Below are 26,515 nucleotides of genomic sequence, written 5' to 3'. Positions count from 1 at the left end.
TCCAGCCTCCGGTTTGTGCCCCTGTTCTGTAGGTTGCAGCTTTATTAAAGATCAAGTCCTTGTTCCCTTTGCAAGGGACGCTGCTTTGGGGTGCTTTGTGTCTTGTCGGCTGCCCGCTCGTGCGTAAGTGCAGAGCGTTGTTAAGTCCCTTTAACCCCTTAAGGACACATGACATGTGTGACATGTCATGATTCCCTTTTATTGCAGAAGTTTGGTCCTTAAGGGGTTAAGACCCCCACCCTGAGAGCGCGGTTTTGGGTATTTGGGATTGCACGGCATGTACGCCGGTGGGGAGCTTGGGGTCTCTGCTTGCGGCGCTTGCGTGGGTAGGCGTTAAGTGAGGCTTGGAAAAGCTTGAGGTGTGCATCGTTGTGTGGTGCCTTGAGTATCTCACTTACATGCTGCCTTTTCGTCCCCACGTGCTTCTGTCAGCTTTGAAACTTCTGCCATGAACCTTTTTCCATCTTCAGGCTGTGCTGAACAACTGTGGATCTTGTCTGTAGCTTATTCCAAAAGTCCTGGAATAGTGCGTCCAGCCTGGATTCCAGGGTGCTTTGGTTGGGCCCTTGTGGCTGGTTGCCGGCGTGCAGTTCCTGTAGGAGAGCCTCCGCCATCTTGTTTGGTTGCTGTTGGATGCTTGCTCAGGACTGCAGTCTGGAGTGCTACAGTGTAGTTTGCAGGTCTGTTCACCCAGTGGAGACCGGGATAACCCCCACCGGTCCAAAGGGGGGGGGGTAGGAGGCTTGTAAAGTCGCTTGGTGAGTTCAGCGCTGGAGAGAGCGGCCGCCTATCCCCAACTCCAACTCGAGTAGGCCGCATGCGGCGTCCCGGTCTCCCTGCCCCGACGGGCTCCCAAGAGGTGTCACTCTGTTCCGCAGTGCACCCCGAATCTCAGGAGTGCACCATGGTATGTTTTGCGGCTATATAGCTGCTGCTTGTGCCGCCAAGGTGTTCCGTCGGCCAGGAGCTCGTGCTGCTCGCGTCCGCACAGCTCCGAGGTCAGGCTCCGCCCCCAGTGGTTTAGATTTTGCAGGAGCTGGTCTGTCTTGCGACCATCCAGCTTGGCGGTCCGGCCCCGCCCCCCTCTACGTATATATTTAAGTAATTTTTTAACATAATTATGTCATTTGATTAATTAAAATTTGATTGACATGCCTGACAACACAGGGAGAAAGTGCAGAGAATTTAATTCGCAAGCACTATATTTGACCCTGTAACTCTCCAAGACACCATAAAACCTGTACATAGGGGATACTGTTTTACTCGGGAGACTTCGCTGAACTCAAATATTAGTGTTTAAAACTGGTAAATTGTATTACAACGATGATATTTTAAGTAAAAGTGAAGTTTTTTGCATTTTTTACAAACAAACGGCACTTTTATGGACTATATTATTGTTGTAATATGTTTTACTGTTTTAAAACACTAATATTTGTGTTTAGTGAAGTCTCCCGAGAATAACAGTACCCCCCATGTACAGTTTTTTTTTTTTTTTTTTAATTCTTTATTTTTGTTGTGCGTAAGCTTATAACAATCGCTCGAGAGGTACCCCAAAGGCAATCCTCCAGTGCATTAAAACAGTCAAACATAGAGGTACATAATAAAACAAGCACATTTTTAAAGTTATAAACAATCTGGTTTTACGTTGCTTAGGTATTGCTAGGATATGACAGAACTTCTTTAGAAGGTTGACCATCAGATTTAACTACTAGTTAAACTGGCTTAAACTTGCGTTGTTTTAGGTTCGCTATAATAAGCAATATAATAAGTACTTCAGTTGTTCTCGCTAACATCGCAGAAGGTTATATCTCAGTAGGACAAATAGAGAGCGCGTTTACTCTACGTTGTTCTGTATAGGCACTATGCTTGGTTACATATAAACACATAGTAGTATTTTAGGCATTCTCGCTAACATTGCAGCAGGTTATTTCTCAGTAGAACAGATTAAAAAAAAAAACCTTTACTTTGAGCTGTACTTTATGAACCCTGTGCTTGGTTACATATAAATCGCTTGCTTAGCCCCGACAGGTGAGAGGCTTGCGTTGCCCTATCCAGTAAATGCATAACTAAATAACAACAAAACAGGAGAAGAGAGTGCGCAATAAAAGGCTGCCAAAAAATATATAGGACTAAGTGGTGATACCAGAAAATAATAGTGCAAGCAAATTGGACTGGCTCAAAATTAACTGGGTATGGCCGTGCTGTTGCGTAGCTGCTAGTCCTGGGTGGGATAAGGCACTGTTACCTTGCTCGGGATAACTTGGCACTGTCAGCCAGTGTCTCAGCTCGGTACAGCCTGAAAGTCCCTGTGAGTCTCTGGTTGTATAGGTCAGCCGATGCCCTGTCTGGACGTTGTCGTTGCTTGTCTGGGGTGGTCATCAGATATGGCCGTGGGGGTCCTGGGTGCCGCTGGGCTTATCCGGAGATGGTCTTGTGGCCCTGCTGGGCGTTGGATATGCTTGTCTGCTTTTGGTGTCTGTCTACCGCTGGGTATTACAGTCTGTGCACTCCGGCCCTGGGGTCTCCTTAGTGGGCCCAAGTTCAGTCCTCCATAGGAGCGTCTGGATCTGTGGTCAGTCATTTGTGTCCTTTTGCCCCGGCGCTGTACGAGAGCTGGTGCTCTTGTGCCAGGAGCCTGGGTTCCGTAGTGGCCCAGGGTCTTCCCTGTCGGGATATTGCGGTGGGTGTTTTTCTCAGTTTTCAGTCGGTTACCTCTTGTACCTATCCGCCGGTGTGGTTGGCACCTGTGGGGTGTTGCCCCTATTGCTCCCAGCCCGGGAGGGCCCCCATCTCGGGGGTTTGTCGCTTGGTGCTCCGTGGTGCCCCGAGGAGGTTTCCCAGGCCTCCCCCCATCTTGGGCTGTGTGTTTCGCCGGTTTCATGCTGTGTGGCCCTGCTGACTGCATGTGTGCCTGTAGCTTGGCCCAGAAACAGTCAAAGATTTCACTGATTGAGTCTCTTGCCTGGGCGTCGTTGCCTTGTTTGGCGGGCTGTTGCTTGTCTCTCATGCTGGGTGTGCTTGTGTCCGCCAAGCACCCCAGCTCCCACCTTGCTTGAAGGAGTTGCAGGCATACTCATGTGGTGCAGAGTCCGGGATGCAGAGACCGGGATCTCCCCCACAGGTCCATGGGGGGGGGGGAATATATCATACGGGTTTGGTATCGATGTGCTCCGGCAGGCATCCTCTGTGTCGTGGGCACACTAGTAGGAGGATTTGAGCTCTGTAGCTCGGAAGGTGGGCATTATCAGCACCCGTGTAGCAGGAGCTCCTGCTGCACACGTCTTGCCAGTTCGCTGGTTAGGCTCCACCCCGTGGGGTTATTTTAAACAGGGAATTCTGGAAATATTACATGTACTTTTATTCTGAGATAGGACCAGTCAAATGGTTGTTAATAATTTCTTAGTGAATTTACTTCCATCATGGATGAATATCTGTAGATATTGATCTCTGTATTCCTCTGCAGGTGTAGGCCCTTGTTTGGTCAAACATATCTTCCCATTGCAGTCGAATTACAACACATCTTGTTCGTTTCCTGCTCCTTCGAACCATTTGCTCCCCTTTATTAATGCCAACAATGCACTCAGTGCCACTTGGGATTCGGGCCAGCAAACCGCTTCCTGTCCTCCTGCTCCCGTTTGCCTGGGCCTGCAGATTTACACAGCTTGAGGGATGAATATTGAGGCGATACTGGCTTCCCTCAGGGCTGCTGCAGCGTGGATGGTGGCCGGCACCTTGGCCATCTCCTTGGGTTGTCTACTTTTTCAAATGGTATGCCATTATGGGGGTAATTCTCATTCCTGGGCTACCACACCGTCTCAAAGGTAACATTACTAATCTGGCAAATGTCAATTTGAAAATGGAACGTTCTATATTTGACCCTGTAACTTTCCAAAACACCATAAAACCTGTTAATGTATACAACAGCAAATGATACCACACTCTATTATATAAAGTAATTGTGTAAAGCAAATACTTGCAAATATAAATTTATTAAATATGTAGAGATAATAAATATCTCAGAGAATAATTACTATAATAAATGATGTACATCCCATCTCACCATGAACTCCTTAATAGCAATAAATATACTAAACAATCCACAATAAGACCCCAATACAGTCCGACAATGTCAGTTAAATGCGTGCCAAAAGGCACTATATGGTAGATAGCCCTCTATCCACTATGCAAAATATATACAAGAGTCCATCAGCAGTGCAGTGTTGAAAAAGATGTATATAAAAAAAGGATATATCCAAAATATGAAAAAAAAGAGAAAAAAGGGAAAAAAAGCAAAAGAAGAAAAAATGAAAAAAAAAAAATGAAAATATTTACAGTCCGAGTGTGTACACACTGATGGTTGTATATGAATATCTCTCCAATGCTCTATGGTTTGATCTCACCAATATTTGAAGTTAGTAATTCTTTCATTGACGATTAGATGAATCCCAAGGTGGGGGATTATTTCCGGTCTGTGGCAAATGAAGAAGTGTCCAGTCAGTCCTCCTGTGTCTACTGAATGAGGTAGAGGGTCTCACTGGGTCGTCGGTGGGGTGCTGGGCTGCGCGCTCGGGATCCAATGATCCCTTCAATGGCCCTGCTTTACACAATTACTTTATATAATAGAGTGCGGTATCATTTGCTGTTGTATATATTACTTTGAGGTATCAGGAGTGGGTTACCCAGATATCCAGCACCTATCCAATGGAAGAGTGCCTGTACACTCCCTTTACTTGTATAAAACCTGTTAATGGGGGGCACTGTTGTACTCATGAGACATCGCTAATTACAAATATGTGCATTTTTTTGCCTAACAGTATTATGACATTTACAGCTAAAATGTGAGGCGGAACTACAAATGTTAAATTTTTTTTAAAATTTATCACAGTTTTTTTAATTTTATTCATAATAAATTATGTTTCATATATAAATATTTAATATGAAATGAAAGCCCTGTTTCTCCTGAACAAAATGATATATAATAAGTGTCAGTGCATTTAATATGAAAGAGGTGAATTACGGTTGAACAGACATATAGCGCAAATTCCAGTTTTTGTTTACGTTTTGTTTTGATCAGAACGTGTACTATTGACTCCGTCCTGAAGGCGTTAAGGGGAGGCTTATTCAGATTGGTCAATATTGTGATGAGGACTGTAGAACCTTATGTCAGTTGATACCAATCCTATATGGCCAAAACTATAGCCATGATCCCTCTGCCTGTATAATTTAACTTAGTTTTTGGAATCTTTAAATAAACACAGGTGAAGCAGGCACTATTACATTTTGCAATAGAACTGCCCCACAACAACCAAATCTATTATGTATCACGACCAAGCTACAAACAACAAGGCAAAAATAAATAAAACATTTTTTTTAAAGTGCCTTTTAAATTGTTTAGGCAAAAACAAACAAAAAAAAAACCTCTAAGGTCAGGATTCCATAAATACTTGACATTGAAAAACTCTGCAGGTCAAGACATAGCATGAATCTTACTAGTGGTTGACAGCTCAATCTAGAGTTGGTGACATAACTGATGCAGGAATCCATATCATTTATATGCACAAATTAACAGACTTCAGTAAATGAACCATAAAAATCTATTACAAATATCTTTAAATTACTTTAAAAAGCTAGATGTAGCATTTATTTAGGTGATAGAGCCAAAAAAAAACAAAAAACATAACACTATAATATTCTATAATTATCTTATTTGTTATCTGCAATTTCATTAAACATTAGTCCTGCATATGATCGATCACCTACAACTAAAGTCAGTGCATGGCTAAACTTGTGTTCACATTATGTTCTTATAAATGTTAAAAAGTATGAAGTTGGGGGGCGGAGCCAAGCGGGCAACCTGACTAGACGCACTGTACCAGAGCTCCTGCCGTGATGGCCCAAACTCGACGGATAACCCGAGGAAAACCGCTAAGACACCTCCACAAATCAGCCTATCGGCTAGAGGAGGCACTCTGGAACGCGCCGATATCAGACTCGGCACCAATCCTGACCGGGAACCGCGGCAATGGAATGAGGCCTAGCGGCCGCACGGGGGTAGGACGGCCGCCTTCCAACCCGATGCGGACCGCAACAAGAGAGTGCAAATCGTGCACCCCCCCCCCTATGGACCGGTGGGGGATATCCCGGTCCCCGCCGGACGGAGTGTCCCGAACCCAGCGCCAAGCAACAGGCACAAACACCTCTAAAAGACACGCGGTGACGGGAACACCCAAGATGGCGGCGCATTATCAGCCATCCGCATCAGACAAGCTACAAACACAACCAGAAGCGATGCACACCTGGGAACAAGCAAGTGACTCCATTACACTTATTTTTGAACGCTTCTGGGCTAAGCTAGAGGCACGCCTAGGGACTGAAGTGCCACGCAGAATCTCCTCTGCCACGATCGGAGCCGACGGCAGTCGGGTGAGTGAGGGTCCGCTTCAGGGCAACACCACAACCCAAGAGTCCGATCCCCACGTTTTAAGCCCTCCCGGGCTGAGAGCAACAAGGGGCAAGCCCCTGAGGTGCCGGCCACACAAGCGGGGAACAGCTAAGCGAAGCCCCAAGCGACCTGCCATGATTCCTCGCACCATCCCGAAAGGGTTGAACCTGGCCCACAATGGTCTCCAGGCTCGTGGCCTACAAGCACCAGCCCTCATGCAACCCCGGGGCAGAAGGGGACTCCCGCCTCCGAAACGACGCGGCTCCACGCAGACGAAACAGCAACCAGGCGTGCGACCCACATCAGTGAGACCACGGACGACCGGCAAGCGCAAGGCCTACAGCGATAGAGTCAACATCCCAGCTCACGCTGCGAACGAGAAGTCCCCAGTCTCCCAGGTCGGTACAGGCAGCTACCAGCACAGACCTAATCAGCGGAGATGCCCAGGAGCCACCACACCGTACCTGACAGCAATCACCCACGGGCTGACACCGAAGTCCGGCATGCCAAGAACCGGCATGGGTTGAAAGGGACTGGTTTGTGGACTCACAGTACTCTCTAACTTTACCTTTTTTCAGTTTTAAGATATTGACGCACAGATATGCTTATCGTTATGCATTGCATTGATAGGACTCTCTTAGATTTAAGCTACTGTTTAGCATCATACCTTCATAGTCTAACAGTACTCTTTATTTGGTATACTTAGATTTGTTATATCCGTTTAACCAACCTACTGAAACCCTAGACATATCACCTTTTACTATGTTCATGTAGATGTATGTTAATGTCTTAGATTCTATGCCTAGGCAATTAGTTTAACCTGCCTACAACGCATAAATTAAAGTGCATAGGCCTCATAAGACCGACACAATAACGAAGAATTGTACATGCCTATAGCCTAGTTCAGTCATGTGTCTTAACCTCTTGTACCCACACCGCTGTTTATTGCGACCTACATTTGCCAATACCATGTCCTAATCATTACTAATATCTCGTTTACAAAATGTGTGCTGATAATCCTAATGTCCCTATTGTTTTGCCTGAAAATGTGCTCGAGGATTGCTATTGGGGCACCAAGAGCTTATTTGTTATGTTACCCAAAGCACAACAAAAATAAAGAATAAAAAAAAAAAAAAAAAAAAAAGTATGAAGTTGCCCATTTATTTTTTTTCTTAACCAGACAGCCTGGGAAATACCAGGTTAATATGACACTGGCCATGTACAGAACCAATTTACAGAGATCTTCACATGTACTGCCAGGTGTAGGATATGCTCATTATATTTGGGTGTGTACAAACGAAACTCAACATGGGCAGCCAGCCAAAACTCGGCTCCTACAGGGAAACGGCCATGATCATGTATATACATGTAACCGGTCTCAGCCATATGTCTTTTGAGGTTTCTTTCACGTGCACAGACATAAAGAATAGCAGACTGACTCCACCATCAACAATCAAAGACTTTAAATTTGGACATCAGTGCACATCCTGACACACATAAGCAACAGTGCACACCGATCAAAAATTACATGATAAAAAGGTGATAAAGTAGGCATTTAAAGTTCCTAATGCAATTTTAAAAAATCAACTTTGAAAATTTGTAAAAAGTGATTAGCATTTAAAGTGCGTACTGCAAAAAGTTTGAAAGTGCTTAAAATATATATGGTTAGCATCAAACTGTATAGCCACCCCATCCCGTTTTGTCCGTAATTTTTATATAATCACCTCCCCTTTCAATCCTTAGGTAAGTTTTTGATCTCCAGAAGACTAAATTCCTTTGAGTTTGTATTTATCTAAACTACAATACAAGCATCAGTGCACGCAAAGATTCACAGACCCAAACACCGCATCAGCACACATTCGGACACACAGATCCAAAGAGGGGCATAAAATTAATAGTGCAAGGGGGCGGAGCCGGAATGCCATGCTGGACGGTCTCAAGAGAGATCCGCTCCTGCAATCTAAGTTTATAAACTCTGATTTTCAACCTTTTTGTCGACCAGCGAGGATCTGAGGCGAGGCTTGCTCGTTGAGTTTTAGTTCCTTGGAGGAGAAATCTTCGCTGTCCCAGATGAGGTCTACTCCGGTGGTGAGTGGAGCAGACTGCCGCTGCTCTGCTGTCCTGCCTAACAGTGCCCAGCCAGAAGCTCAAAACTACGTGGAACGGGCCCTTTTCCTCCCCTCTTTGGACCGGTGGGGGTGACCCGGTCCTCACCATGTGGCCCCAATCACTATAACACATCCAAGACCCAGCTATAATACCTTTCCGACCTGCAACCCAGGCGCTTTACCTAAAATTGCAGAGGCCATGTGCGCAAGTGCCGAGAACAGAGAGACTACCAGCGTTTTCCCCACACTCACCACATTCAGCACGGCATATTGGCACAAGCTGGCCCGATATCTGCAGCAGCCTGATACACGCACAAACCATAGTGCCCCAGCACGATGCTTACCTCTGGAGATTCAACGCAGGACCTCGGCTCAGATTCAGGGACAGGCCAGAAGCAGGGCGGAAGAGATGGAGGCACATCAGGTCAGCGCACGCAACATAGCAGCTGCCATAGAAAATTTACAAGCGTAAATCTTCCCTCAAGTTGGGCCGGAGAGCTGGTTTCAAACGCAATACACCGCATCCTCTCCCTGGATTGTCATACAGCACCTCCCAGTCAGCCGTAATGGAACCACAACGCACACAGACAGCCGGCTTGCAGCATGGACCACGCTAAGCCCATAGAGGGCATCGGCTAAGCTGAAATTCAAGAAGACACTTTGCATATATGTCCCAATGATCCAATTCTACTCATTATGTGTGTGGCAGACCCACGGTCTGTTTGTATGTTTCCCGCTTGTAATATGTGTGTCCTCCCTGTATTTTGCCTATTGTACCCTGCTCCCCATTCAGGAGTATTCATGTGAGAGGAGCTCATCTGTCTCCCGAAGGGGGACCACCACAAAAGCCCTTTTAGAACCCTACTTAGAACGTCAATTAGAACGTTCTCACCTTGACCTAGTGCCAAAACTGCAAGGGAAGCCATTGGAGCGTGCTTCCCGCTGGGTGGCCATCATTTTGTATAGACAAATGCCATCCAGGGGGAGCCCTCATGGATCGCTTCCCGAACGAGGACCTCCCTGGTGCCCCATTAGAATGTTCACCTCAATCAATTAGAACGTTCGCATTTGCAACATAAGTGTGAAACTGCAAGGGAAGTAATTAATGAGTACTCCCCTGGGTGGCCGCCCTTTCAAATAGATAAATGGCATCCAGGGGGAGTGTTCACATCCTGAAAGGAGACGCCTCCCTTGCCTGGTTTCCACACAGGGATCCCGCGAACTGAGATGGTTTGCGACAGGAGCCATTGTGAGGTTGGTATGGGCACTTTTGGAGCACTGGCTAGTTTGGCGGGCTTTTCTGTGCCTGGGAGACAAAGGGACAATTCCTTTTCCTGTGCTTTGGCTCCCAGGCACAGAGGCTCCTTGGAAGAAGACCAACCCCCCCCTGTCGTCTGGTGTGGGAAACCCTGTGTTTGGGTGGTAGGTTTTGAGGACAAAGAGAACAAAGTCCCTTTCCCATGCTGGGACCCCAGGGAGGGGGAGAAGCCTGGGATGTGACCCTGTATGTTTGTGTGTCAGAAACCCCTTGCATGGGGTTATGCATAAAAGCAGAGTGTGGCACAATAAAATCGTGTTGTACCTTCAGAACTAGGTCTTGTCCAGTTACTGGGGGGGGAGAGAGGATGGGTCTCTTAATTCTTAATTCTAAGACTGCAGAGCGGCAGAAGGAAGGCCATAGCGGAGGTAACCGGTCGGGTTACCTGGAGTCCGCTACAATGTGTATTGCATAATCGTGATCTACATTTCATTGATGAGCCCACCTCGATCATGATTAACTATCGGGGTCTATGGGGTGAATTTATCTCCCACAGTTATTGCAGCTACCCAGCTTATTACAAGCAGCATGCATTGACCCACTTCTATTTCTCCAAGCTCGAATGTTTAACATAACTGATCATAGTCTGTTTTACTCATTTTCCAATCTATTCCTAATACCTATTAAGCAATAGGCACTCGATAATGCCTAAAGATAGCTTGTATAAAAGTAAAATTGTGCATGTGTACGCGAATACCCCAAATGTAAAGTGTGATAATATGCCTGAGGATTGCCGTTGGGGTACCTCAAGCTGGTTTGTAATATTATGCACTGCAAAAATAAAAATAATTAATAGTGCACACACATACACTAAAACACCTAAACTCCGGCAGAGTCATACATAAACAATACCAAATTCAGACACCTGCACATATACAACGGGGGAAACAAGACACAGCCATCCTTGTATAACCAAGGAACAGACATACCACAATGCAAAACATATGTATTCCCATTTTGATGTTAGGCCAGATAAAGTTCAGTTAATCCCATTGTATACACTTGTCAGACCACACATGGAATTGGTTAAATAGCATAATTTATTACTATCTACAAATGTAAGTATATTACAGTATTACAGGTCTCTGTCCAGACAGTGATTAAGACAATAGGTAAGCAGTCACATTTGGTATAGGACGACCTGGGACACAGGGCCTTGCAGAGTGCTTTAATTCACAGGAAGATGCAGGGGCTAACATGACAATGAGGCACCTTCTACGTTTTTCTTCAAATATCCCCAATTTGTAAGATCAGCATCATTCATCCAAGGATGATTTGTTTTATTCTCTACTAAAAATGCAGTGGGCATTGACCCACAATATTGTGCCACAGTGCAGAAGTATAGAAGGACATGCACAATTTGGTAATCACAGTGTGCTAGCTACACACCATCTGTAAGGCACAGAGAAAGCAGTTTGGTTAAAATCATTAGCACTTTATCGTGAGAACATCAAATCCAAATTTTGGATTTCATCCAAATTACTCTTTATAACCATGTTTGTATCACATTCATTAGTCAGCCAAATATTAAAATTATTTTACTGTGTTGTATATATTGGCTGTTTTTAGAGCCATTTTCTGCTTCTGGAATAATGCAAGCTGCTTTGGACTACGCTGTTTGGACAGAATGATGTAGCATCACTAGAAATATTTACAGAGAAAAAACGGTCACAATTCTCAACAGAAGCTCTATAAGGAAATCCCTGGCTTAATTTTAGTGCCATTTGTAGCAGAGATTTGTGGAGAAAAAACTATTTTATCCAAATAGGCACTTATACCGGTATGACTGCACCTAACGTTACATTTATATTTGACTCCATTTAGTTTGTATTTGCTCGATTATAACATTGTGAAAAAGACTTCTGAAAAAAACTACCTTGTTTTAGAATCTTTTAATCAGACCTAGTTAGAAACAGCTCAGTTTCAGAATTCTCCGATCCTTATGAGAGACAGGTGGCAATGTCTCTGCGTGGCGCTTTGAAAATGCATGACTACTCTAATGATGTGTCTATGCCTAGTAGATCACTGGAGGATCATTGTTATTACAAAGAGCATGCACTGAATTGTGCCGGGGCACCTGTAAGCGAACAGCTTGGGAACAAACTCCAACTTGAATTTTACAAACACAGGACGCAGGTTGTCAGTACATAGGCCACACATGTAGAGTTATCACTGAGAGACAGCGTTCCCGTAGTCGTGACTGCTCTCCAGCAAAATACACAGTTAAAACACCGCACATCAGGTATGGCTCGGAGGCCAGTGCATTCCCCAGCACACAAATTTATATATTTTATTATTAATAAATTATATTATTTATGAGATGGTGGAAAGATTTGTTGATCCTTTAGCAGGGAGACAAACAGCTCCTACCTGCTAGTGGTGGAGTCTAGTGAAACAGCTGCTATGGAAGGTACCCTAGAGATATCTTCTATTTCAGGAAATCAGGAGCATAGTTCAGCAAGAGAAAATGTCAGTGCTAAGACGGCTTATGATACATATGAGAATTCTCTAGCTTTATCTCAAGCTCAGATGCCACCTGTAGACATGGAGTTCCTCACAACACTGAAGGCCTGTCCATGGGTACTATCAACGCATTGATTCAGCCTAGAGCAGTGATGGCTAACCTTGACACCATAAATTGTTTCTGGACTACATTTCCCATGATGCTCAGCTAGCTTTTAGAGTCTAAAAGCTAGCTGAGCATCATGGGAAATTTAGTCCAGAAACAATTTATGGTGTCAAGGGTAGCCATCACTGGCCTAGAGGATCTCTCCCAATAAGCCTTTCAGTGGAACACTTTGGAAGCCAGCTGCAGTCTCTATTCTGACACAATAGTCTGGTCAATGCCAAGCTGAGGATTATTCTCTAAACAACTTGCAGTGAGTGCCAGTGAGCTTGTCTGTGTGTCAGTGTCAGCCTGTGTATAGTGAACTTGTCTGTGTGTGTCAGCGTAAGCTTGTGTATAGTGAACTTGTCTGTGTGTGAAAGCGTAAGCTTGTGTATAGTGAGCTTGTCTGTGTGTGTCAGCGTAAGATTTTGTATAGTGAGCTTGTCTGTGTGTGTCAGCGTAAGATTTTGTATAGTGAGCTTGTCTGTGTGTGTCAGCGTAAGCTTGTGTATAGTGAGCTTGTCTGTGTGTGTCAGCGTAAGCTTGTGTATAGTGAGCTTGTCTGTGTTTGTCAGCATAAGCTTGTGTATAGTGAGCTTGAGTGTGTGTCAGTGTTAGCCTGTGTATAGTGAGCTTAAGTGTGTCAGTGTGAACTTGTGTATAGTGAGCTTGGCTGTGTGTCAGTGTTAGCCTGTGTATAGTGAGCTTAAGTGTGTCAGTGTGAGCCTGTGTATAGTGAGCTTGTCTGTGTGTGTCAGTGTAAACTTGTGTATAGTGAGCTTAGCTGTGTGTCAGTGTGAGCTTGTGTATAATGATTTTTTCCCCATAGGGTAGTCTTATATTCAGGCCTTTTCTTTTAACAAGATCCCACCCCAAAAAATGTTGGGGGGAGGGGGAGGAGTTGTCCTTATTATCAGGGTCGTCTTACAATCGAGCAAATACAGTAACTTTTAATCTGCACCTGGAGGTCAGGGTGGGCAGTTCATGGAGAGACAGAATAGAGTTAACAGCTATGGGTTGTGGGAAAGGTACAGTTAAATGCCAGGGTAAGGAATGAAATGGAGGGGGCAGAGGAAACAGTTTACATTTTAACAGCACATGCAAAGACATCCAGGAGCAACAGTAACAATACAAGTATTAAGAGCATATGAGATTAAACTAGCAACACTGTAGCTCAGGATAGAGCCACGCATCACATAATTTTGATAATCCCTCCCTTGCTAGACAGAAGTAAAACTAGACTCTACATGTAAAGAATACACGATATATAGCGAACGGTCAAATTAATAGAACTCCAAAATTAGGAAAGACAACTGCAAATGTAGTCTCACATTTGGGCATGCATGCTGGTATCTGTGGGGTGTCCTACAGCTCACTTCTCTTCCTTGGGAGATCTTTGGTTTGTAAGCACAAATGTTGGAATAAAAGGCACTTGCTCTTTCACTGCTGTATGTGGATGAAATTCGCAGCATGGTACAAAACACGTAGCATGCCAGATCACTGCTGGATTCTGGAACAAAGTTAATTTGAAACAACAAATCAAACACCTTATCATGTAGGCGTACAAGATGTTGCTCGCTGGATGGAATCTTTCAATCCATGTTTTAGGTGTCACAAATAAATATCTTGGAGAGTCTGGAATAGGTAACGATCCATGGAACTCATTGTGTCATGTACTCCACAACAAGAAATATCCTAGAGCCATTTGTATCCTAGAGCCATCAATGCAGTTTTTAAAACCTCTAAGGTACTGGACGGTCACATATAAAGGTTGCATTCTCTGTTGGGGGGGGGGGTAGTCATTAAAAAGGCAAGGTTTAAATATGATGTAGCTCACTATTTGTGATCCCACCTAAAGTGCCACAAAAAAAACAAGAGGAAGATGCAGATATTACGGTCCACATGGTGGCAGCCTCCAATTCATGTCTCCACCAACTTAATGAGTGGAAAGGGTCTTCCAGATCCCGGTGGTAAGTACACTTTTTTGCTAAGGAAAAGAAAAAATACAGTTGAAACACCACTCTTAGTAGATGGAACTTGCTGAAATTACAGAAAAATAGTAAAACATCCAAACATTCTACCCCAGTTACTCACACATTCTGGAGATTAGGCCGTGGGTGACTTCTAGGATGGTACGAGGTGTGCCCGGGTTGTGCAGATACAAAATGTTCCAGTTTATCTTGAAGCTCAAGGTTCTAAAAATGTGGAGAAGACTCAGCATCACAACAATGTTGATTATATAATTGTAACGAAAGCTTGCGTACAGCGTGTCAAATGCAAAAAAGTTATGCCCCAACTGTTGGGAATATTCTACCTGTTTCTACAAATTAACTATAAGAATGTCGTAGCTCCTGATTGTGTATCGACAAAATTATTTTTTGCTTGAATGTGCTCTACCACCAAAGAGGATTTGATCAGTGATCTATTTTAAACAAAAGGAGTATCACAATACTGTTTTAGTCAAAACAAGGTTGATGGTGCTAAGGTAATATATGTATGTAAGTAATAAGTGCAGTAAGAGGATTAAATTAAGATTCCACAAATTAAAATAAATACAATGCAGTTTAAACTGAGAATTGGGGGAAAGTGACCAGACAATTATGGCAAAGCCCCCCCCCCAAAAAAAACCAACCAATCAAAGCTACTTTTCCAGCTCAGCTAATTTGGCTTAATTGTGCTATTCCCTTTTCAGCACTACAGTGTTATGTTGCCACATTCCTTATCCATGCTAGGTGATGTCATCTCTAAAACAAGACACTGTTGGACCGACCACAATAGGACTGACTCCTAATTTAAATGTCAGACTAAACGCCTGGTTATGAGTCATTTTGAATGCTGGGGTGGAGTCATTTCAACAACAAGAAATAACATATACCTTTTCGCTTGTTTACGAAGTACATATTTCCCCCAAACCGTTCAATTCTTCCAGGACAACCACATTTTAACAAATGAGCATATTCAGCAAATTCAAAGCTACTTTATGTAAATGTAGACTGTAATTCAACACAGGATTTAAAAAAACAAAAATTTTAAACGACAGCCTTATACACGTCTCACACAAATGAGCAAAAAATCTCACCTCTGCTTGAAGCCATGAGACTTTTTCCCGTAGCTCCTGAATTAGAATGTCCTTCTCTTGCATTGCGGTCCTGGAGTTTTGAAGCTAAGAAATAGTTCAAAAGTTGTGATTGAGAGACAAAAAAAACAACAACATCCTTCTGAGATATAGATTTATGCTGCTGCCCAGACTCTTACAAAAAAACCGTTTGTAAAATAAGTGATTAGATCTAGTATAGTTTGTGTGTAATATTTTGTAATGCATACCTGTAATCCGATACCTATCTGTAGTGAATTACCTGGCTTACCTCCATAGAGCCTTGCTCTATGGAGATGGCCAACTCTAGCCCTTGTCAGAAGCACATAGCATTGGACAAAAAGACAAGCAAATAATAACTGGTGCTTCTGATCAATGTGAGCTAAAAAAAATAGCACTCCAAACAATGAAACGACTCAAACAAGAAAAGATTCACTAAAAAGAGTACTAATATATATATATATTCATTACAGAATTAAAGATTATACGTAATGCATGTTTATTATTTTTTTTTTAATTCTTTATTTTTGTTGTGCAGGTGATTACAGGGCATTGTCATACGCCACAACAGCGTTCATTTACATAAAGTTACATATGAGTTAAACAGTGGCATGAGAAACTTGCACAAATTTTGTTTTTGTTGAACATGCTAATCTAGGCAATTTTGTGTATACGTTAGTAATCTATTTGACAAACGATTATATCTGCGTTGGGCCCCAGCGTTGCACATAAGAAGAAAACAGTGGTCTAGTATTTATATTTGCGTCTACATGCTGAGTTGCATGCTAGTGGATTCGTTTTTGTAGTCGCTTATGTAGTCGCTATGTGGTTGTATATGTAGCTTATCTCGTTAGCCCATGTTCAGTGTGTGAGATAGAGAGAGCTTTCGAGAGTCCTATGTAGCATTAAACAGTTAAGTGTAGAATGGTGCTGCAGTAAGACTGAGCCTATGTCGGGGACAGACAGCGTTATATATGAGAAGAGTGACAGCAGGTCATGGAAAGTAAAGGCATGCAGATTTTGCTGGAGAGATGCTATTATTTACGCTGAATGTTTAAGATTAATTGTCCGCTGGGTCATCGCTCTGTGTCTATCCGTTGCTCGTAAGCGTTGGTCTCCTCACCCCTGCATCTTTCTGCGTGAGCTGTGTGGTAATTGTCCAGCTGGGCAAGTAGCTGACAGAGTAATCCAGGCAGGCACAGTCCCTAGGTGAAACGATGTTAGCATGCTCGTGTGCATATATCAACATGCAGTGATTGAAGCATGTGTGGTGATTCTGTGTCCTCTAGCCGCTGTAGTTCCACTGGTAGGTGTTACTGTGAGGGTGCTGTGAGATTGGGCGATGTGGGCGCATGCCATCTGTCTGGACCAGATCGAGGGGTGGGTTGCTGGGTCTGGTGAGCTGGTACTATGCTGCTTATGCTTGTTTGCCGCTTTTCCGACCTCCTTGCCATGTGTTAGTGCGAGGGTCTTGGCACCTGCTGTCTGTCATGATCCGGCTGTCATCACTTGGTTCATGGGGGCTGCCCCGGGTTCGTGTGAGTTGCATTCCCCAGGGAGCAGGAGGCAGCAGTCTCCCCCGTGCGCTCTGCCCGGTTTGTAGTTGCCGCCATTTTAGATGTGGCTTGGGCTGCGTCGTGGCAGTGAGTTGGGGCCTTGAGACCTCTGTTGTGATGTGTGCAGCAGGGTGTGGGCCGGGATCACCCCCACCGGCCCGCAGGGGGGGGGCCCGGTTCGGTCTTCTGAGGAGGTCCGTCTGGACACCGTCGGGCAGGATAGTGGGGCAGCGGCCGTCCGCCCCACTCACCGCCTGAGTAGGCCACATCCGTTGAGGACGACGGTTGTCTCTCCGAGGGACTAAAACGAACATGGTCGCAAGCCTCACCTCGGTTCTGGTGCTTCCTCTTGGGTTGGTGCACGCTTTTGGTCCTCTGGCTGGGCCAAGAGTCCCGTTTTTAAACGAAATAGTTTAAAATATTTCAGGAGCTGTTGTTGCTCGCGACCTGCCAGCATGGCGGTCAGGCCCCGCATGTTTATTATTTTTAGTGTAAATAAAATAGTAACTGAATCACCAATCTAATGCAGAACATTTTAGATCTTTATACTTTTATAAAGTAGATTGAAGGAACACTCCACAGACAAAGCACTTCTGAAAGCTATTGAAAGCCAAACATGCACATACACACTCATGGCTCCAGAACAGAGGTTTTTTTTAATTAAATGAGAATCCTCCATTTAGTCTGGGCTGGGGAAAAGAGGAGGGCTTGCAAAGGCTGCAGACCAAACATTTGGTAAGATAAATCCCAAAAATAAACAAAATGCAGAAAAAAGAGTGCATGTTTTCATTGGGGGTATATCTATTAAACTGTTAAATAAAAAAATTAAATTGAGTACTTCTTTAAGATATAACCTGGTGAGAACACAGCCACATTATAAACTATTCCCACCTGCCCCTCTAACTCCACTTGAACTTCTGCTATTTTAATAAAAAACAGAATTCACCATCTGCTAAATTAACAATCTACTTACGGCCATCATTAAACTATTTAAAGCCAGTGCATAAAAGGCCTTGTTAGTTCAGGCTATCACCTACAATTCTTTGCACTTACCTGCTCGATCATTTGACGGACTTTGCGTTGTTGACTCTTTAACATGTCATCTAAGTGGTGAATTTTCTCCTTCAGCCCCGATACGGTCTTCTCCAGTTCTTCACACCTGCAATAATGATTATGGATACATATAGATTAATGTATATTCACAGGGGTAGACACATTTAATATAATAAACAGATAACTCTGGATCATTAGCTAAAGCTCTCTGGCATTAAAGTCATTAAAAAACAATTGTCATATGAGAGACTCCAATATTGTGTTTAACCATAGACCTAATGTGGTGAAGGACACTTCCAATCCTTGCCCTTATTATAGTATCCCCTATCTGACCCCTCATCTCACCTAGTCTGAAGAGGACCGTCTTGCATTTTTTGAGTCTTCATGCGATCTAGCTCCTCCTCATTCTCCTTCAGTTTCCTCCGCAGACCTTGGTGTTCCTGCAAAAAAGTATTAACTGGATAATCAGTAAGAGCTTAAAGCTGCCTCCCACCACTACTAATGCTACCACTTTTTCTGTTATTCCCTCCATTGCCTTGATCATAGTATCACCAGACTGACAGCAGATAAAGCCTGTACAATCACACTGCTCCTCAATACGAATGTGAGAAGAACACTTGTGTTGAGTTACAAAATGTTTTATTATAACTCTCAGCACCTCCAGGCAGCTGTTCTAGCATGTTCTATGAATGTGTAGATTAAATCATGGATCATTGCTCCTATTCCAGCATAATTTTTCAGGACTTACATTTTCCATACTGGTCATCAGCCTGCGAAGCTCCTCCACTTCCCTCTGATGTTCAGTAGAATTCTGCTCTGCCTCTCTGCGAGCTCTGGTGCTCTGCTCAGCTTCTTGCTGACATTTGCTAAGCTTGTCCTGGTGGATATGAGGTAGAAAAACAGTTTGTTAAAGGATTGCATGCTGGTACAAATAGGGAAAGCTAAATACAGAATAGGATTAATGAGGAATTCGTCCAGTTACAGACCTCGTACATCCTTCGTTCAGCTTGCTGTTTCTTCTCTGCTTCTTGAAGCTTTGTATATAACCTCTGTGCAGTCTCCCGAAGGCTTTTCCCATTGTCTATTTCTAATTCTTCTTCCTGCAGAATTAAACAGTTATAGTCTGCCGGGAAACACGCTGCAAACAAGCTGTACAAGAACAATTATATAGTGAAGTCTTACCTGGCCGCCTGCCACTGTACTTCTCCATGAGTCTCTGTAATGCTCTGCACCATTCTGCTTTTCCTCATACACCTGAGCAACCAAGAGCATGCAATCACTAAAAATCAACAATCGTGCCCTCACTCAGCATTAACAATATTAGGATTTTAAATCTGACAATGTATCCATATTTGCAGACACGCTATTGGTTGTTTACTCCTTTGTGATTTATATCAGCCACTAATGGAAACTGAAGACCCGAATCCTAATATTGAAGACATATGCCTGTGTCCAATCCTACCCATATAATTAACAGTACAACCACCTTCTTTAACAAACACGGAATCAATTTGTAAGATTTCGGTTATTTTTATATCCCCTGTGAGATTATAGTATGCTTCTGTCCTGTGAAATGTCTACACTGAAGACACCACTCGTTGATTGGCATACCTTGTTTTGTGGACATTCGTCCCGCATGAATTTTGAAGCGTTACCATCAAAGTCTTTTCTCAAGTTTTGGATAGAGGTTCGAGCCTAAGGGAGCCAGAATAAACCTTCCGTAAGAATACAGACAGAGCCCGGATAGGACTGAAATCTCAGTGCACTAGGAATATTTGATACTTGACCTTTCCTGATTTAACGACACTTTAACAGCACTAAATGATTGGTGGGTCAATAAATCATGTACACCGCTAGGTTTTAAAGGTGTTGTACATGGATCACAACATTATCCTCTGACCGTATCCAATTCTTTGATCTCACCTCCTGGATGTGGCGCACCTCATTCTTCAGCTGGCTGACGTTCCACTCATGATTGGCCTTATCCTCTGCTTTTGCCTTTAGATAGATCTAGGAATGAACATAACATTGTCAGAAAAAAAATCACTCATAATCGCTCCTGCTATTGCAAATGAGGGTGAAGTTACAAAAATGTTAAACACAAAGCTATATAAAAAAACAACCTGGAACTCCTTACAGCCCAATTACTGCGTGCCAAATAATTACTGACTCAATGCAACTGCTTTATCATGAAACATTACTAATAGTGTTTTCAGATTGATTTATTTTCTAATTAGCCTGTCACATGACACACAGTTTTTCAGTGTCATACTGTCGTTGGTATTTTTTGTCCTTTGAGGAGCATCAGATCAGTCTTTCATGTAACAATTTTAAACTTTAAAAACTTCATTGGGTCATGGATGCAAAGTCTAAAGTTACTCTGTTAAACCAACCAATTTTTATGTAGAATGTCCTGTTGGGCATTGGTTATTAGGTTTTCCCTTATAAAACTGTAAGTTAAGCTTTAACTGATCTGGAATTCAGGGCAGGGAAAATCTCCTCCCCTCAGTGCGTACTCTGAGCCAAGATGGTGAGGGAGGGAATGTGAGGGATGGGATATTTAAAAAGCAGACAAGCATTGAGCAAGGCAGGGAGACGGGGCGAGCAATGAGGGCTGATATTAGGGAGGGAGGAAACATACTCCCAGCGCTTTCTCTAAGGGTAGAAGCAGATGACATCTGTCACTAGTACACAGTGCGCGCTGACGACAAACGTAATTTTTGCACAGAATTAACATAACGTCATGTGTGCCGGGGGTGTAACAAGCCCCAAGCACAAAACCACAGATTACTCTGTATATGGGTGTTTCAAGCAGAAACATTGCACATACAGATCTTAACATCGTGACCAAGAGAAGTGGTTATGGTGGTTGGAGTAACCCTTCAAGAGCCATGCTTTATGCAAAATGTATACGTTGAGGTTGTTCTGCAGTTTTTATCTTATTTTATGATTTTGTTTATCTAAATATAAGATTTGCATTGTTTCAATTATTTCTGTAATTTAAGGTATTTCTGTATTTCTAGTTTTCCCTATTTTCTTTTTTTCTGTTGGCATCATTAGTGCTTCTTGGTGAATTGCTATTTTACCCTTTTTGTATTGTTTAATATTTTATGTTTCCCAAACGGTTTTGACCGGCCTTTTCCTTTTAAAAATAATCTTACTGTGGAATTAAGAGTGCAGTTCCAGCACAGTGAAGGACAATTTAGACTAGAGTACTTGATTCATGTAAATTACAGACTTATTTTTGACAGTTACTAGAACATTTTAGCTGTACAAAACTCAGCTAAGGAGTTTTGAAGTTTTCATATTTCTTTATCAGATGGTAGATGTGTGATAGATCCCTCATACCTTGATAATCTCTTCATCCCCTTCTGTGGACTTAATGAGTTCAGAATTTAGGGGACGGGAACCTCTTAGAGGACGTGAGGAGATAAGAGCCAACGCTCGTCCCACTGGCTGAAAGAATAAAATAATAAGGTAAAGCAAATCAATATAGGTTATAGTAAAATAAACATAAACAAAGACACGCAGCATTTCTGAATATCATACGACATTGCTAGAACATTGACACCCTGTCAACCCATGATACAATCTGTATTTACACATACTAAACTAGTGACCCATGAGGGACAACAATGCCATCAGACATTACAAAGTATATATTACTCTGTTTGCCAGGATTGGCAATGAAAACACACCATCCTCGGTCTTATCCCGTCTGACTTTTCCTTTCTGTTTTAAATTCGGCTTTAAATATTATTTTAAAAAAACCTCACCTTAATCTTTGTGGGGTCATTCCTTTCAGGAGAATGGTCTTCACGTAGGGTAAGACGCAGTGTTTTCACATGTTCCTAATGAAAGAAAGATATATATATATAAAGCAGCTTTAGATCAGGTTTTCCCAGTAACATGCCCTTTCAAGGAATTTACCATCCTTGAAATTGTCCGTGTTAAGTTTCCAAACAGCTGGGGGAAGCCATTTGCTTGAACATCTCTTATTTCCATCTCACTACAAATGCAAGCACACCCTTTTAGTGTTTTTCTATTTTATTTTATTGTACAGGCACTCTCTGACACTAAGCACAAAGATGAAAGCAGTGTGTGGATAATATAATTTTAAAAACAAATAATTGTACTAGTTATTCCAAAAATATTAAATAATTTGAAATGCGTATCTAACAATATTAAAACAAGGCCATAACATTTGTTTGTGGCCTTATATTTCCTAACAGAATCAAGCATATTAATCACTGTACAAAATAAATGTTTATGTAATGGTTGAATAGGGTCATTACATAATACACTAGTCTGTAAAAAAAAATCGGTGAGTTACAATAGAGAGCGTACATTTTTTTATGTTTGCACTCAATCAATCAGGACACTTTGTGCAATACATAAAGTATGCCTGGACTGTGACAATTAAAAATAAACTAATTTCACTTTCTCAAACTTACATCTTGCCCTCTATCTCACCTTACATTGCACCATGCTGTCCTACTTATACTGCATTCAAAGTAATGCCTTCTGCCAATTCAATGCGGTCACTGTTATACAATATTATAGACATTTAATGAACCACTTTGCCACACTTTGATTTAATAAGTAATTCTTCCAAGAGCCAGCCCAATTTCAGTGTGAAACTACCGGTGAATTCTATGCCATAAACATCAAAATAGAAAACTATAGTAAATCACTCAACACCCACTGGCTGTACCTCTGAAAACAACGAGCTATAATGCTCAACTTAGTTATGTTACACTATCACGATTATTATGTTCCAAACTTAAGGCCAAAATAGTAAAAGTGGAGAAATTCTCCAAATCAGCTATGCTTTCAGTTAGGCTACATTGGACGTGAGATTTAAAATTAACTTAAGATTCCAGACAATTCTCACTCATTTGAATAACCCTGCAAACAACTCACTACAACAATAATGAACAGAAAACCTCTACAAGGGATCTTTTACTACAAGTGCATAAAGACCAGGGAAAGCACACACGCATAGCAGCTCAACAAAACTGTACAAATAATCACGTCACAACCACCCACGTTGCTTGCAGTGTGTTTATAAAACACCCAAACCTAAACCATTATACATCCACCTTCAGGCTTTTTTAGAGTACAACTGGAAAATCCAGTTGCTAGTATTAAAAATCAATTTCTTCTAATAATGATTTTCTGGGACACATTCTCCCTGCAATAAATTTAAGGATTGCATGAGAAATTGGCACAGGCCTTCCAATGTATTATTGTGAAACTGTATCAAGCCATAGAAATCTCTTGAATCAGCATTTGCCTGCTGTCTCATAATGCTTTTACGTTCCGGAATCTACAAAGCAAACCGCCTCTGTATGAATAGATAATAAGAACCATAATGTATTTAGCATTTATAGTAAACATACTCTACAGCTCTGTACAATTGAGAGAACACAGACTAATAAAAGGACATATACTGATACAAAAAAAAACAGAAGAAACCTGTATGTGAGCTTACAATATTGCAATTATTACAGCACCTTTATACAAAGCTAGAACTTCTAAGTACAAAGAGATTGATCGTCACAGCTTTTCCCACAGGAATCCAGACATTCCTAACCCAGGGCGAAATCTGAGACCAGCCCTATTGTTTGGACACGTCGTTCCCCCCTTCTACAGGGATATTCATTACCATTAATGGCTTTGCATCTTGCAGTAACACACAAAACAAAAGATTTTATGAATGACTGGTCTTGTTCCTTCGGTATGCAGGGCTGTCCCTCCAAATTTGGAATACTTCTCATGGTAAAATGATTATTATATTCAGTACAGATATAATATACCCTACTGGGTAACATTCCTAATTTTAAAAAAATCAAGGAAAGAAAGCCTCAATAGTTTCGTCATAAGTATTTAGAGAGACAATCATTCAGCAATGTTTTATGATAAAAAAACGTTTAGGTAGAAAGGAACGAATGGCGAGCATGTTTCAGTAATGGATTATAAGCTCTGTGGGGCAGGCGTGGTGTATCAATAGTTTGAGTAAGAAAGGGTGTTACTGGCTTGCTGCTCTGGATAAACTGGATCTTTGATGGATTCCTCCCTTCCCACTTGTCTGGTGACATTTCTACTTATATTAAGCCTGTCCTGTCACTGAAATCTGGGACAATAGTGTGATAATGAGTGCCGAGTATCACTTCCACCGACACATTTCACTATAAAACCCATGTGACAGCCATTCTGTAACTTGGTACTACCCGCGCTTTTTACTCCTGTCAGTATTTAAGTCCCATAAAAAATTAAATCAAACTTGCAGTCTTGGAAAGTGGGAAATCTAACAACAACTATTTACCCTCCTAATAATACCTAGTAATGAGACTGTTTTATAAACCATCTGCTCGAAATTGAAGGGTACGTTGTGACCCATATACAACAGGACTATATACTGTACTAGAAACATTGCCTTTAGTATTATGGAAGATGTATGGTTATTCACTAAACAGAGTGTCTAAAACCAAGAATAATGAAGAATTGACAGACATGAACAAGATCAGAATCGCAGTACTCTCAGTGTACCACCTCTCACAGAAACAGTATGTTTCTACATATACTCCACACAGAGTAACACACAAAAATACAGTAGCCCCCACTGGCACAAAACACACAGAAATACAGTAACCCCCCCACTGGCACAAAACACACACAAATACAGTAACCCCCCAACTGGCACAAAACACACACACATACAGTAACCCCCCCCCCCCCCCCCCACTGGCACAAAACACACAAAAATACAGTAACCCCCCCCACTGGCACAAAACACACAAAAATACAGTAACCCCCCCCCACTGGTAGAGACAAACTTCATAAAAGGACACACAGTATCACTGGCAAAAACATTCTTGAATCAATATTGAATCAACAACCCTCACCTAAACAAGGTAACCTGGCACAGGATGACTCACTGGCACAAGGTACTTCTCGCAAGAATAGGAGTACTTTGCACAAAAACAGTTATAAAAAAAAAAGCAACAACACATAACACACCACATCCAAATGAATCACATTTTTATTAATGTATAGAAAGAACACATCTAACGATTTAAAACTAAAATGTCATAAAAATATGACACAGACCTCTTAGGAGTGCATTATAAAATATATATTGTGTCATATATCAATATTCTTTAGAACACCTGCCAGCTCACCTGCTCGACTTACATAACACACAAAGCACATAAACACAAAGACAGGACACTGAGCTGTATAACAGGATGAAGAGATAATTGGGAAAACGCCCATTCTGCTGCTTACAGGAGATCAGTAAATAAAAACATATATACTGTATACACACAAACACACACACACACAAAATCCAACAAGCAAAAAGTCCAGATACAGAACTAAATCCAGGATGGGATTAATTAACCCTTACCCAGCTTGATGGGCTGTTCTCCCTGTCCTGTCACAGCCATGTGCTGCTGGTATATATTGAACAGATTGCTGTATCAGAGCAGACAGTACAGGGGTTGGGGGAGGGCTGCCATACTTACAGGGTCCAGCTCAGGATGGAGCTGCTGCAGAGTACACAGACTGTTCATCTTCACAGAGACACACTCACAGCAAGGCTGCTCCTTCTACACTGAGCACGGGGCGGAGCCAATGCCTCTATCAGACAGGAGAGACACACCCACTCCAGGTTTTCACACTTGGGATTGGCTGCTGGCTGGCTTTAGGGCAGGGCTCCAGCTTACCTGCCATGCAGAGAGTAGCATTGTCACTGTAAAGGGCCAGCAGCATGCTGTACAGGGCAGCCCTCACACACTGTATAGGCTGGGGGCCAATCAGCATTCCTGACTCCTGAGGGCATGTCTCAAAGAGGGGAGCAAGGTACTTACTTACCATCTGCTGTGTGATCATAAATAGAACATAGAGCTGCTCCACTCTGTGCTGGATCCTGCCTTAGATTTATTATACTACAATATAAATCATGGAAGTGGAACCGAGTATAATTGTGTGTGTTTGTGTTTTTGTTCTCTCTCTCTCCCTCTCCTTTCCATGAAGTTTTCATTCTAGTATAATCATGCTGAGGACCATGAGGAGACACGTAGACACACACAAACAAACAAACAGACAAGAGGAATAATTTACAAACGTCACCATTTCACAAGGGAATTGCACATTTATACCAAAATTTGCGGGAGTGGAAAAAATATTTAAAGGGTCACTCCAGCATTTTTTTTGTTCTGAATAAAATAATACTCTATTAGCATTTTTTTTTTTATTCTTTATTTATTCCAGTACAAAACATCACAAGCATTACACGTATAGTAACACAAGATTTTAAATTAACAAGTGAG

The 26,515-nt window shown here is 42.4% G+C and overlaps 1 protein-coding gene across 2 annotated transcripts; it reads right to left on the bottom strand.

Moving 5' to 3' along the window:
• Nucleotides 1–10,890: 10,890 nt before the first annotated feature.
• On the bottom strand, nt 10,891–25,784 carry TUFT1 (tuftelin 1). 2 transcript variants are annotated; one of them, XR_010086290.1, is made up of 14 exons: nt 25,709–25,784; nt 21,956–22,030; nt 21,528–21,635; nt 20,103–20,189; nt 19,791–19,874; nt 19,362–19,433; nt 19,166–19,279; nt 18,928–19,056; nt 18,525–18,619; nt 18,180–18,285; nt 15,556–15,639; nt 14,571–14,671; nt 13,131–14,463; nt 10,891–13,095 (listed from the first exon to the last, which is right to left on the bottom strand). XR_010086290.1 is itself a non-coding variant. In XM_063439698.1 (13 exons), exons 1-13 carry the CDS (start codon nt 25,754–25,756, stop codon nt 14,397–14,399), a joined length of 1,170 nt encoding a protein of 389 aa, XP_063295768.1. In that variant the 5' UTR covers nt 25,757–25,784; the 3' UTR covers nt 10,891–14,396. The 2 variants fall into 2 exon arrangements, 1 of the variants encoding a protein (XP_063295768.1); XM_063439698.1 differs by having other exon boundaries at nt 10,891–14,463.
• Nucleotides 25,785–26,515: the final 731 nt, after the last annotated feature.

The sequence above is a fragment of the Pelobates fuscus genome, chromosome 13, assembly GCF_036172605.1.
Source record: "Pelobates fuscus isolate aPelFus1 chromosome 13, aPelFus1.pri, whole genome shotgun sequence".
Lineage (NCBI taxonomy): Eukaryota > Metazoa > Chordata > Amphibia > Anura > Pelobatidae > Pelobates > Pelobates fuscus.
This window is presented reverse-complemented; position numbering and strand designations above follow the sequence as displayed.

Coding starts and splice junctions, on each gene's coding strand:
- TUFT1 (XM_063439698.1), bottom strand. CDS start 25,756: ATGAACAGTCTGTGTACTCTGCAGCAGCTCCATCCTGAGCTGGACCCT. Junction 18,286..18,524: donor GACGGTCCTCTTCAGACTAG/GTGAGATGAGGG, acceptor TCATTATTGCAG/GTGTGAAGAACTGGAGAAGA. Junction 15,640..18,179: donor TCCGTCAAATGATCGAGCAG/GTAAGTGCAAAG, acceptor ACTATTTCTTAG/CTTCAAAACTCCAGGACCGC.